Source organism: Vespa crabro, chromosome 17 (assembly GCF_910589235.1).
Source record: "Vespa crabro chromosome 17, iyVesCrab1.2, whole genome shotgun sequence".
Classification (NCBI taxonomy): Eukaryota; Metazoa; Arthropoda; class Insecta; order Hymenoptera; family Vespidae; genus Vespa; species Vespa crabro.
This window is the reverse complement of record NC_060971.1, coordinates 1,085,712-1,099,692: the sequence shown is the minus strand read 5'-3', so window position 1 is coordinate 1,099,692 and position 13,981 is coordinate 1,085,712. Positions and strand designations below refer to the sequence as shown.

Sequence of the window (13,981 nt, the reverse complement as noted above, 5' to 3'; positions counted from 1 at the left end):
CTACATTATTAAATACCAAAGAAAACCGGTTGAACTGCTTGAACAAATAAAGTAGCATTTTTAAAAAAATTCATTACTCGGCTATCTCAACGAGTTGCAGCAGCGAACTACATGGAAAAGCGAACATTACGCGTTTGCGCTTGGTAATTTGGCACGAATCGAAACAATATACATCCTGGGCTCCGACGGCGTCGTACGTACTGCCGCGATCAAAACTACAACTCTTTTTCTTTCTTTTCTTTCTCGTTCCTAGATATGCGTAAAATCATTCGATCGTAAAATTAATTGTAAGTAATTTATACCTGGTGGTAGAAGCGAGCAATATTTTTTTAATTTCCTTTTTCTCTTTATTCATGCACGAATTATTTGAAATTATTCATTACCATTTTTAGATATCTATAATGATAAGTGTTTTTTCGTCTTTTGCTTTGAACGTGATTTCGTCGTTCAATCGCATATGTATATATATATATATATATATATATATATATATATATATATGTATATGTATGTATATACATTTTACTTTCTTTTTTAGATTTTAATAGAAATATTTTACGTTTCTTTACATTTCTTCGAACAATCGACGCGTCCTACCGTAAAAATTATTTCTCTTAACAGAAATATTATAAAAATTAATTGCATATCGATTATTGATAAATCGATATATCGAAATTATTTTAATTTTATATTATCTCGAAAAATTGAGGTACGGACAAAAATCTTTTCTTTAAACATATTACGTATAAAAATCATTGCAAATTCATATTAAACGAATATTGATTATCGACGAATCGAAATATTTACAATATTTTAACTTTCCATGAAGGAAATTCCAAAGAATTAACATTTTACTACTACTTCCTTTTCGTTTTACCAATCGCGTGAGTCATCGTCGGGGCCCGTTTCCGTCGGCTAACATAAGGCTTCGTAACGATACGAATGTACATACACACAACACCATGCGACGTAACAAACCATACTAATACATACGGGTATAGCAATGCGACGAGTGGCGCCCTCGTTAGGAATCGCGAACACGATCTCACGCCATACCTCACGTTGTCTTCGTGACGCAAAGTGGCCGAGGAAACGTCTTATAACACCTTCGAATCAAATATATCGCGGTCGAGAAATCACAGTGAAACGTCAACGGACCGAACGGAACGACTATAAAGAGGAAAAAGAAATAAGTAATAATTGGAATAAAATATATAATATATATACATATATATATACATATATGTAATTAATACAAAAGATTAAATATAATAAACACGTATTGGTTGTCACATGCACGCGTCTGAGTCCGATCTTTAGAACGAACCAGTCAGGAAAGCAGCAAGTGTCTCTGGTGTATATATATACGTGTATGTGTGTGCGACGAACAGTATCGATCTACCGGCGCGAGAGATGCGCGTGCGTGGGTGCTTTGACGCAAGGAGGACCACATAGAAGAGGGGCAGATTGTCGTCATTGCCGGCGTGTCTTTCGTGACGTATTCCGCGGTGCTGGTGAGACAGGGACATATAATATCAAATAATTTGAAGAAAGAAGAATAAATTCGGAGAGTGTATTATAATAGTGACCAATTCTATAAATTCCGTGCTTCTCTTCAAGAGAGACAGAGAGAGAGAGAGAGAGAGACAGACGAGAAGAGAGAGAGAGAGAGAGAGAGAGAGAGAAAGCGAGAGAGAAAAGAAGACTGAAATTCATCTTAATTCGTTATTTATTTTCTTTTCTTTTTTTTTTCCTTTTTTTTTTTTTAATAATCTAAAAAACGAGATAGAAGTGGAAAAGGAAGGATTGAAAAAAAAAGAGAGAAAAAAAAATAGAAAAAAAAAAAGAGAAAAAAGGGGAAAAAAGAAGAAACGAAGGACGCCCGGCATCGGTGACGTCACTGCATATTTCCTCTCTCTTTCTTTCTCTTTTTCGTCACTTAATAAGAGCGAGAACGAGAATAAGAGAGCGAGATAAATGCAGAGAAGCTTTAACCTTCTAGCTCGAGAACCGATCGATCGGGTGCGCGCGACGTACAGTACACAACGAAGCTCTTTTATCGGTCGGAAGAAAGTTTAAGGCCGTGCGGCAGCACCGATGGACAGGCGCCGTTCGTAGATTCAGGAAGCAAGGCGATTGGTTCGCGCACCGCTCTCGACCGTTCTTTGGCCCAATCGCCTGCCTCGTTTATTAACCCTTCCGGCCATTTTTGTTTTTGTTTTTGTTTTTGTTATCTTTCTCTTTCTTCCTCTCTTTTCGTTTCTTTTTTTTTTATTTTCCTTTTTTTTTTATTTTTTTATTTTTTTCAACGTCTCGCGAAAGGACCAATTTTATAATTATCGACAAAGAAAAAAATGAGTCTCCTGTCTTCCAGCATCGGCAGCGTTCGCTGCTTAGCGGATGAGGAAGCTGATAACAACATGCTTCAGGGTAAATCTTTCTTATTCATTCGATCTCTTTCTATTTCTTGCTTTGCTTTGTTTTTTTATTTTTTTTTTTTTTTTGCTCTTTTATTATATTATACGCCAATCGAATCGAAACGATCGATCCGTCGAATGGTTCTGTCTGCTTTCATTAATACGACTAACTGATCTAATGTGAGATAATCTTTTGCATTATGATTACTTTCTTTATTTATCTTAGTTAATCAATCGTTAAATATCATAAACAAATATAGGAATCTTTTTACGTTAAAAATAGACAGAACTTTCCGACAGATATGAATATTCTGTAATTCATTAGAAATCGTTCGAAGAAATGTGTATGACATAAATACTTTGATTTTTTCGCGAAAAAATAATATTTGCGAGAAAATACGAGTAGATTCCTATTTTGGTGAGAGATGGAGCTGAATCCTTGCAGAGGGAGAGAGACCTCGATCGATGTTGCTTCCCTTGCAAAGGAGAGGGAGACTTCCCCCTTTCCCCCCTCTCTCCCTTCCTCCCTTTTTCGACCTTTACGCGACAATTCACAAGGCGCATGTTCTCGCTCTCCTCCAAGCTTGGGTTTTGGCAAAGAGTGAGGGAAACGCGAACCTTAACGTTCAATACTCCCTTTTCTCATCATTCGTTATATTTCATCTAGATATTTATACATATATTGCAATAATTTGAATAGAATTATTAAAAAAATTAATTGAATCGTTGAAAGTCGGATCTGTTTTAACGATTATAAATTTGTAACGTTAGATATATTTCATTATATCATAACTAAATATACGTTCCTTATTAAATTTCCATTACAATATATTATTTAATCTTATATTTACCTAAACGTTAAAAAATCTAAACGAGACATACATACGTAATTAGAGATCGAAAGGATCAACTCTATGATTTATTTTATTTGATAGAATCGGTCGAAATAACCTCTTATACGTTTACATATATATATATATATATACATACACATATATACATATATATGTATGTGTTGTTCATAACGAACGGTTCGCAAAAACAGGATACAAAGATTTCTTGGAATTTTTCCACGAGAGATTTCTGCGAGGCTGTGCCTTGTAGGCTGTTGTCCTTGAATATATATTATCAATCAATCGTTGACTCTTGAACCAGTGATTACGAAGACTGCCGAGAGTTATCATTAATGTTACAGCTAAGCGATAAGCAATATTTCTCATTCGTTAAATATTATACGAACATATTTTTACGTATAACAGATCTAACACATTATATTATCTAATTCTATTAAGGGAGACCAGAGACAGAGAGAGTGATAGAGAGAGAGAGAGAGACAGAGAGAGGGAGAGAGGAAGACAGAGAGAGAGAGAGAGAGAGAGAGAGAGAGAGAGAGAGAGACGAAGAGAGAGAGAGAGATAACGTTATTATCTCTCGAGAGAATTACATTACAGCTTTGACGACTTGTTCGATTAAATCTCAACAAGATTTTCTCGAACAAAAGTACATATTACATTATATCTTGGATCGCATTTTACATTTACCATAAATATTTATTTTTCTGCAACATACCATCATTAATGATTTTATATATATATATATACACATATAAAAACATAGAGTGTTTTATGAAAGGCGGGTATAAAAATTGTTATTAATATTTTATCTTTATTAATACTAGAGATACTTCTTATCGGAACGTTCTTTGCTTTGTGTTTTTCTCTTTTATTCAACAATCCTTTGTTTTTTTATATATAGATATTTATAATTCCTGCTGATAGATTCTATTGTACGAATTGATGTCCGTGTATGTGCGAGTAGAAGGGGAATTCTATCTCGAGACGCAGCATCCGAGACGGATCGATAATATTGCACCAATGATATTAACAGAATGAACAGAATGTACGTTCTCTTTTATCATTCAACAATAGTTTTTTTTCTCGTTTACAGATATATTTGTTTCTAAGAAAATAGTACTATTTGGTGTAATACATACATTTTTATATCGTTTATTAATATGTCATTCCGAATATTAATAATTTATTTTTTTTTGTTTTCTTTGAAAGTGATGGACTCGTGTATCATATGTATAATTTTTTTCTTCCTTTCTTTTTTTTTATTACGTATCTTTATTCTAGCATCACGAAAAGATTTACAGTTAGACTAAAAATATAAATTAAATTACACTGACTTAAAAGTATATTTTTGTAGATTGAAAAGTAAAAAACTTTCGCTTAATTTATTTGCCTTTTTATATTATTTATCAAGGCCATAAGTCAAGAGAAAGATCAGCATTGACAGCTTCAACATATCTAGCATAATTTATCACTTTAAAAATGATATAATTATTTAATAAAAAATGGGAAATGAATTAATTATTTTACGAATTTGAGAGTAGATCTATTTGAAGCGTTAGCCAGCCACGTTTAGCAGCTCTTTCCTGTTGAGACAAGCGTACCTAATGCTACGTGACGTTGGAAGGAAGTGGTTGAGCATATTTATGATTCCTTCTTGAGACTGGAGGCATACCTTCAGGGTTTACTTGCGATAAAAGTGGAAGTATCTAGGGCATGTATAATAAGGCATGCTTCGAACGTTAACAGTCTCCACCGTCTTATAGAATTCATGCTGTTGTCGTTATTATTATTATTATTCTTTTTTTATTTTCAATATATCAGAAGAATTTTCAGGATAACGACAATTTAATAGCTTGCAATAACAATACACATTAATAATTATGTATCGATAATTATCAATTTTTCAACCTGTAAATATATTTTGAATGTCGATACAACTCGACTAGATGATCAGTTTTTATTTTCTTTTATTCTTTCAATTAAATTGGACAGACTTAAAATATTCTTAAACTCGATAGTATTAGAATCGATATAACCTGCATGGTCAAAGGACGTTGGTTGCCATGATACTCCCTTTGTTTCGGATTTCCTTCCCTTTTCGGAATTCCCTATAAAAACCTTCCTTCGTTGGAACGATCAATAATGATTGAGCACGATGATGCGTCATCCTTTCGTTATTCTTTTACTTAAATTTCTGATCACAAATTAAAATATCACGAATTAATTTATTATTATTCATAAGAAAATCAATTTCGATCTTTGTTTTTCATAAAGAAAAAGAAGAAAAAGAAAAAAAAATTAGTAATATCAATTTTTATTCCACAATTCTCCTTGATTTCTCTCGCATAGCAATAAAGGAATTAAGATAGTTGATAAAGTTTATCTATTTAAAACGCGCTTCGAATGTTGTACACATTTGTACTACATTCAACTAGTCGCCATTCGTGTCTCGTCGTGGGACTATTAGCTTAATAAGGAACTCGTAGGAGCGTTTAATGAAACCTTGCGCGAATAGGTATTAGTGCATTTATATTCGTTCGAGTTATGTATATCGTATGAGTTACGATCACTGCGAAATGATATATACCGATTGGGCAAATCGAAGATCTAATATAATTCTTCCTAGTATAATCAATTTCACGTTATAGGATAATTAAAATCGTACTACGATAACTTCTCGGATCCTTCAAGAATTCTTTTTGAATTTCTATTAGCCTGCGGCTTTAGACTTTTCATTGGAGGGACATTCATTTTATTCTTCCGACCAATGGTGAGAGAAGAGAAAGCAACCGGTCGCCGATAGGGATAAGAATTATTTTTTTTCTTTTTTTCTTTTTTTCTCCATTTTTCTTTCTCCTTTTTTCTTTCGAATCGGAAGGCTAAGAAAACCATCCAGAGAAACAAAATGTGGGTGATGTCAATGTCATTGCTCTGATTTATTCATTTTGTTAATATATACGTGTATCTTTGTACTGTATATTTCCGATAACATATCATAGAGAACAAATTTCGTTTTTCGTAGAGAAAGCTATAGAAAGTTATTTAGTTGGGATATTTTTATGGGAAAATAACCCTTTGATAACAGATTATATATATATAATATATATATATATATATATATATATATATATATATATATATTATCTGCAACTTACGTCATTCATTATATATATATATATAGATTTGACGTAAGTTGCAGATAATGATGAGCTATTAAGTGACATTTAGTTTCGAATTCATTTCTAAACTATCGTTAACAATAATCATATTTAGCTATTATATAGTTTGACTGGTTTAACATCGTTTGTTTTTGAATGACTTGACAATAATAAAAAATTATGTAACATTTCCACGGCGTAACATTACGATAGAATACAATAGGAGATATTTATTTCTAGAATATGGTATATTCTAATAATATCTATTCTGATGTGACATTACATTTTATCATATTGCATTATAAAAATTTTTAATAAAATACAAGGCTTATACGATAGCAATATTGCATTAATAAAAATACTTTAAATATTTCAAATATATGTATGTGTGTGTGTGTGTGTACCTGGTTAAAAAAATGTTAGAAAGGTATATGAAAGATACTCGATAAGTATAAAATATAAGTGAATGTTCATCCTCTCTCCAGATAAACACATTCGTTAGAACGTATCGAACTAATAGAAATATTTTATTAGCTTTCGCGATTTATTGAAATCGGAGAGAGTTATCTCTGCAACTATAAATCCGAAAAATGTTTCAAGTCGTTAACATTTCGAATGAACGTTTAACGATCGTAAGTACTTACGTGTATCGTCTTCGACGCATGGTGATCCATCGACTTTCCATCAGCTTCCTGTCTCTCTAGAACAACTCTCGACCAAAGATTTATTTAACTGCGAAACTATCACGGTCGTTCACTTTCCAGCGCGTTAAACTTAGCTGTTATTCTTTTTATTTTCCTTTTTTTTGGTTATTTTTATTTTTTATTTATTTATTTATTTATTTTTTTTTTTTTATTTCTTTTTTTGACTCTTGTTTCTCACGGAGAGTGTTCTGTTAAATGATACGACTAAATCGTTGATAATTATCATCATTACTGCGATAATAAATATTCACGCGATATGTCCGTAACGAATATATTTCATTTTATTAATAATGATCGAAAGTTTGGTTTTACGTTCTTTTCATCTTTTTATAACGGGGTTTTCTTTTTCTTTCAATTTTACATATAATAATAATTATATACATTATGTATAATATAAGATTAATTTAATATTTAAAATTTATAATAACAAAAATCATGTTAATATTCCATCGTTGATGAAATTTTACTACAGTATGTGTGTGTGTTTATATATTATCTTTTATTTTTTATTTTATGAAAATGTTAATTTTTTCAATGAATTCACCACACACAAATTTAATATATTACAAATATAATATGTGTACAATATAATATAATATGTAAATATTTGTGCACTAATGTTTTGACATTCTCAAACATGTATTTTTATTTTTTTACGATAGTGTTTATTCTACTGAGAAATATGCATAGTCATGATCGCGTTGCATGAACAAGGGAGTTAATAAGAATTTTAAACAAGAACGGTATGAATTATCGAGAGACTGCATAGGCACTCGATAGCGTAGGAGGCTTGTCGGATATTTCTTTACGTTCATGCTTCTCTTTTCCCTGCCTTCTCTCTCTCTCTCTCTCTCTCTCTCTCTCTCTCTCTCTCTCTCTCTCTCTCTCTCTCTCTCTTCCCTTTCTTTCTTTTTACACTATGCAAAGATCATTTACGCCACGTCACTTCCATTTACAAATTTATCCAGGTGCTTTTGCTTGTCTATAACGATAAGCGAGTCGATGCGTACGTATAAGTTTTCGCACGAATAAATTTTCCCATTTATTATATACATATATACATACATATATACATACATGTATATATATATACATATGGTCATTGAGCAATTTATTATTTTTAGTCAATTACTATGTATACATTAAAGTATTCTTGGATAATAAAATATTAATAATTGGTAAATTAGTATATGTAAAAAATGACAAATCATAGAGTAAATCATATACTGTATTACGCATGTAAGTCGTATATAAAGTTAGATATAATAAAATAAGCTATACAGTTTACTATTATCGCATACTATTATGGCATACACAAAGCATGGATCATAAAATAGAAAAAGAAGCAGATATAAAAATATTAATAGAATCACATAGACCTTTCGTTAACATTTATAACAATTTATTAAAATACATAGTTTTCCTTTTCAAACGCATCCAAGGAAATCACTCGCATAGCGTATATGTTAAAAAGAGAAAGAAGAGGGTTGGTAGCGGGATGCCGGGAAGCCATTTCACTTTCTCGCGATTAGGAACGCATAAGAACGGCAAGAACGAAGGAAATGCGTGCCACCTGCGATGACATACGCCGTGGAGTCGGCAACAATTGTCGGCACAGATGCAATTAAGTAAAACATAGAAACGCATAAATTCATTATAGCTACGCAAAGAAACGGTTAAGAATGTCCTCCATATGTCTTCGATGGTTAACACACTTTCCTTACAATTTTATTAATAGATCTTGTGAGAACACGTACTAATAATATCCTAATTTGAATTTTATTTCTTCTAGATAAATTCTTTTTTGATCTACATTTCTATTACACAACCCCCTTTCCTCCAATTCTAATACATTTCAGTAAATACTTATTGAGATTGAACGAAGTAATAAATATTTATTTAGATTACAATTAGTATTTTATAGTTAACGTTAAAGTATATGCTGTGCTTTTATTTGTCATATTCAAATAATTTTCTAATCGACACTTTTATCGATCAGTCCAATACTATATTATTGCTATTACATTAAAATAGTTAATGGTGCGTTGTAAAATATTGAAAATTTTTACTTATTAACTCTATCTAATATTCTCTTTGACGTATTCAAATTCGTTTCTAATCAAATCTTCCATCAACTAATCCAATACTATATCATTGTCGTTGATTGAAATAAGATGCGCTGTAAAATATTAAATATTCTTAAATTATTTATTAACCTAAAACTTAATACCTTCTTTGTGACCTATTCAAATAATAAGTTCAATAATAATTTACTTGTACATTTTTCTTCTCAACTTTAGATTTCTCGAGAAAATATCTAATCGATGAAATTTCTCCTGTTTATCCCTCTACCCAAGTATTAAATTGGACGATTTACGGTTGTCCGATCGACGAAGTCAATTTTATCTCTCGTTTATACTTGGATATATTCACATGTATATATATATATATATATATACATACATACATATGATATCTAGGAAGTTGAAAGAAAAGATTCCGAAAGTCACGAGAGTTTGCATTGCAAGAGAGTGTTAATCCTAAATAAAAAAAGATTAGTAAAAAAGGAGTTTTGATCGAGTTTAGAAAAGAAAGAAAAAAATATGATCGAAGTTGTCTATCGACGATCGTTCGTCATCAGCTTATCAACAGGATCGTTCTCTTGCGATTTAATAAGAAAACGAGAATGTGTCTCTCTCTCTTGAACTTCCCGACCGTTCACCGACGAGTAAAAAGGAGTTAGAAATGCGTATGTATGTAGTAAGTAAGCTAGTTCATATACGGAGACAAAGAGAAAGAGAGAGAGAGAGAGAAAAGAGGGAGAGAGAGAATAATAAACAGGGCGGAAGGAGAGAGAGGGAGTATATAAGCGTTTCACTTTCTCGTGAGACGTGTTAACACCTTCTTCTTCTTCTCCTTGTTCTTCTTTTTGTTCTTCTTCTTGTTCTTCTTCCTCTTCCTCTTCATCATCTTTTCCTTCTTCTTTTACATACGAACAGAATAATACAGGCTGCAGTAAACGTGTATAACCCAGAGTCTGGTTTCTATTTCATCCGGTAGTAGTAGCAAAAGGAGCACTTCCGGCGGATGTACAAGGCCATTGTTTTTGCCGAACCGAGAAATGAATTAGCTGCGAAAACGTATGTGTCGCGTATTTTCATTATGAATTTTATACCCGCCTTTCTCTCGTCTATTAATTTAACAATGCGTTTTTGATACTTTCTTTCGTTTTGTGCTTGACCAACAAGTAATATCGATATTTTTCAATAGAGACGGAAATTTTTCAATAGAGATGGAGGAAGTATTTCTTCTTTTGAATAAATAACACAGTATTTAATATTTTTCATTGAAAATTTTTTATTACCCAATTAAAATAAACTATTACTATACTATAACACTATAGTATTTATTAACGTCAGAATTTTTCCAATTTTTTTTATTGTTACTATAGATACTATAATATTATAATACTATCAATATGTCGGTATTTTCAGTATTTTGTATTTAAATAAACGACAATATATTTTTCGACATGACTATTTACTACAGCCAATACATTTTTTTTCTACTACATTTTTTTTCTGGATTTATTATTTCTTTATTTATGATCAATCCAACGTTTCTTAGATTTTTTTACTTTTTTTTTTTTTTATTTCATTTTCTTTTATTTTTTTTTCACATTAAAAACAAACGTGCAATAAGCAGTACGATAGGTAGTATTTTTCGCTCGAGTTTTAATAAAGATTAATGTACTGATAACGGTGAATGCTCTATTGCAGTTCATATTCGGTGTTAATCGATAACTTTCCAGGCTGTCACGAATCGTTTGAATCGACGTTAGATACATGTGTTCCTTCTATAAATAGGATATATTTATCCATATACGTGTTGATTGGTGTAGTCCATTGCAGGATAAGGAAACTTGAAAACGATAGATCATGATTTCATGGTTATCCATACATGAATGTTTAGAATTTCTAGTAGGCGATGATATTCTAATGTATTCTAATATTCTTATTATATTTTATTTTTACTATATTTTAGAAATATTTTGATATTACGTTATTTTTATGTTAAAAGTTTTTTTAGAATTATGAAATATTTTATATTTCTTTTAATTTCATTTTTAGCAAGAATAAAATATATACAGGTTGGAACAAAAGTTTTCAAGTAATTTTTAAGGTCAATTGCTTTTTTTCGTGACTTTTTAGGTTAACTTTTTTCGAATCGTAAAGCTTAATATAATTGATTTTTACAATCATCTAGAAAGTTTTTTGATTCGCTTAAGAACTTTTGGGCTATCCTGTACAATTATTTTCTTATAATACAATAAGAAAAGATAAATTATATAAGATATGGAAGAATATTTCAAAAATTTTTAGATAAATAATCTGATACGGAATATTCTTTTGTGTTTCTATGGGAGAAAAAAAAATAAAAAACAAGTAGATCCCTCGTAATCGAAAAGAAAGATGTATTTAAACGTTGGATATGAGAAAGGAAAAAGGTAGGAGGATTATTCCCGATACTTTCACAGTTTCGAGAGGCCGATTGTTGTTCGGCGAAGATTTAGAAGATAAAACAAACGTGACGCTGTAGGTGAAACAAGGCTTTAAAATCGTGTGTTACGAGCGATTAAACGTCATGCATTCGATTTTCTCCTCTTTCCTAGAGAATTCCTTCTATCTTTTATATACGTATGGTTTGCTTCTGTGTTTCCATATGTGTCTGTGGAAGTACTTACGTTCTTCTTCCTTTTCGTCTACCTATCAAGAAGTTAGATTGCTATCTGTGATTCTACTTATTACAGCGTTCTCCGATCGGATGAAATCAAGGCGATCGTATCGAGTTGGTCTCTGATATTATGTCTTTCTCTTTCTCTCAACCTCTTCTCCCTCTCTCTCTCTCTCTCTCTCTCTCTCTCTCTCTCTCTCTCTCTCTCTCTCTCTTTTTCTCTTACAGTGAACATAAAGCAACGTGCTCGTTAGCGCGGATGTATAAGCACGACAGGAAATTTAATGGTACCATACTTGTTCTAAAATAAATATTAAATTTACTTATGACTTTTTATGATATTTTAAGTATAGAGAAGTGGGCCAAAAGAATTCCTAGACGATATTAAAAATCAATTATATATATATTACTTTTTTGAGCAAATTCTTTTCTTTTCAGATTATAAAACTACAAGTATCGCATCTTTAATGTTGCCCTTTGTTAATATTATTCTATACAGAATATAAAGTATAAGTAAAATAAAATCTAAACAGTATATAGTACTTATACTATATATTATTATTATTATTATATTTTATTATACTATTTACCGTAGTATTTATGATATCGTTTATTATTTCTTTAGATAACAATGATATTAAAATTGTCAATGTACTTATATATCGCCGATTAACCAATCGAATTTGATTAGATAAATTTCATAATTTTAATATATATATATATATATATATATATATATATATATATGTATATATAAAAATTATCGAAAGTATTAGACGGAAGCGAATAATTTTCGAGGTACGGAAGCATATCGAGAATCTTCGATCTTACCGTTAAGCCGGGGTTAACCGAGGCGAATTCGATCGGTCGGTCGTCGTTGTCGGAGTCTTTGCCGGTTTGTTCCGCGCAACACGTTCGTCCTCCTCTCTTCCTCCTTCTCTGCTAGTAGTAAATGCACCGGCCAACGAGTACGATTATTCCTGCTAACGGTACAGAGTGCACATAGCGCCGGTCTATACTTAACGATAACCAACCGAACGAGAGAAATAGAAAAAGAGAAGAAGAACGAGGAGGAGGGGAAGGGGCTGAAGAGGAAGACGGATAGAAAGAGAAACCGTACCGGCAATGCCCTAGCAAATACCTATCCAAGTAGAAATAGGGAGGAAAGAGGGAGCACAAATACACATATACATATTTATGTATAATATATATATATATATATATATATATATATATATATATATATATATATATGTAAATGCAGAGGAGAGAGAGAGAGAGAAAGACTTTGTGACCTGGAACGAAACGACGTATGGAATACTTGCTACTAACAAGTAGACGTTGACTATCCTTTAGGTAGAACATACTATATACATGCCCACATTCAGTCTCTCTGCTTTGTTCTAAATCTTACAATTTTTGTACTTTTTATTCTTTATTTTTTCTTTTTCTTTTTTTATCTTTTCCCTGTGGACTGAGTTGAAACGCCTACGTCATCATTTCTTGAAATGTCTTTCGAGACGTTGACTATCCTTAAGGTAGAACGCATAATAGGTACATGCTCGAATGTTGTGTCTCTCAACTTTGTTCTAACTCTTGCAATTTGTCTGTTTCTAGTTTTTCTTTTTCGTTCTTATGACTGCGTACGTTGTCATTTCCTGAAACATCTTCCGAGGGTGTTAAAGTGTATCATTTTCAACGTTGACTATTCTTACACGTTCACATTGAGTCGCTCTCTCTCTCTCTCTCTTTCTTTCTCTCTCTCTCTCTCTTTCTCTCTCTCTCTCTCTCTCTCTCTCTTTCTTTCTCTCTCTCTCTCTTTCTTTCTTTCTCTCTCTCTCTTTCTTTCTTTCTTTCTCTCTCTCTCTCTCTCTCTCTCTCTCTCTCTCTCTCTCTCTCTCTCTCTCTCTCTCTCTCTCTCTACTTCGTTCTAACTTATAGAATCTTTTTATCTTTTTTTTCTTTTTTGTTTCCTGTGACCGTAAAAACTACCAACTTGTACATCATCATTTCTTGAAGTGTGTGTTTCGAGAATTAAATTTATCGTCTTCGATCATATTCGATTTCATTAAGTTCAATAGTATTCTTTGAAACAAAAGAACACGCTTATTGTT

The 13,981-nt window shown here is 31.7% G+C and overlaps 1 protein-coding gene across 3 annotated transcripts in view; it reads left to right on the top strand.

The window, feature by feature from the left end:
- The window catches only part of LOC124430194, a 50,699-nt gene that overhangs the window by 16,041 nt on the left and 20,677 nt on the right, over nucleotides 1–13,981 (top strand). The window contains exon 1 of one of the 3 annotated variants that reach the window (XM_046976436.1): nucleotides 1,084–2,430. The exons of 1 other annotated variant lie outside the window; for it this stretch is intronic. In XM_046976436.1, the coding sequence (XP_046832392.1) occupies nucleotides 2,355–2,430 (76 nt within the window). In that variant the 5' untranslated portion in view covers nucleotides 1,084–2,354. Of the gene's footprint in view, nucleotides 1–1,083; nucleotides 2,431–12,111; nucleotides 12,155–13,981 lie in introns of those variants that run through there. One more of the 3 variants, XM_046976434.1, reaches the window with a different exon arrangement.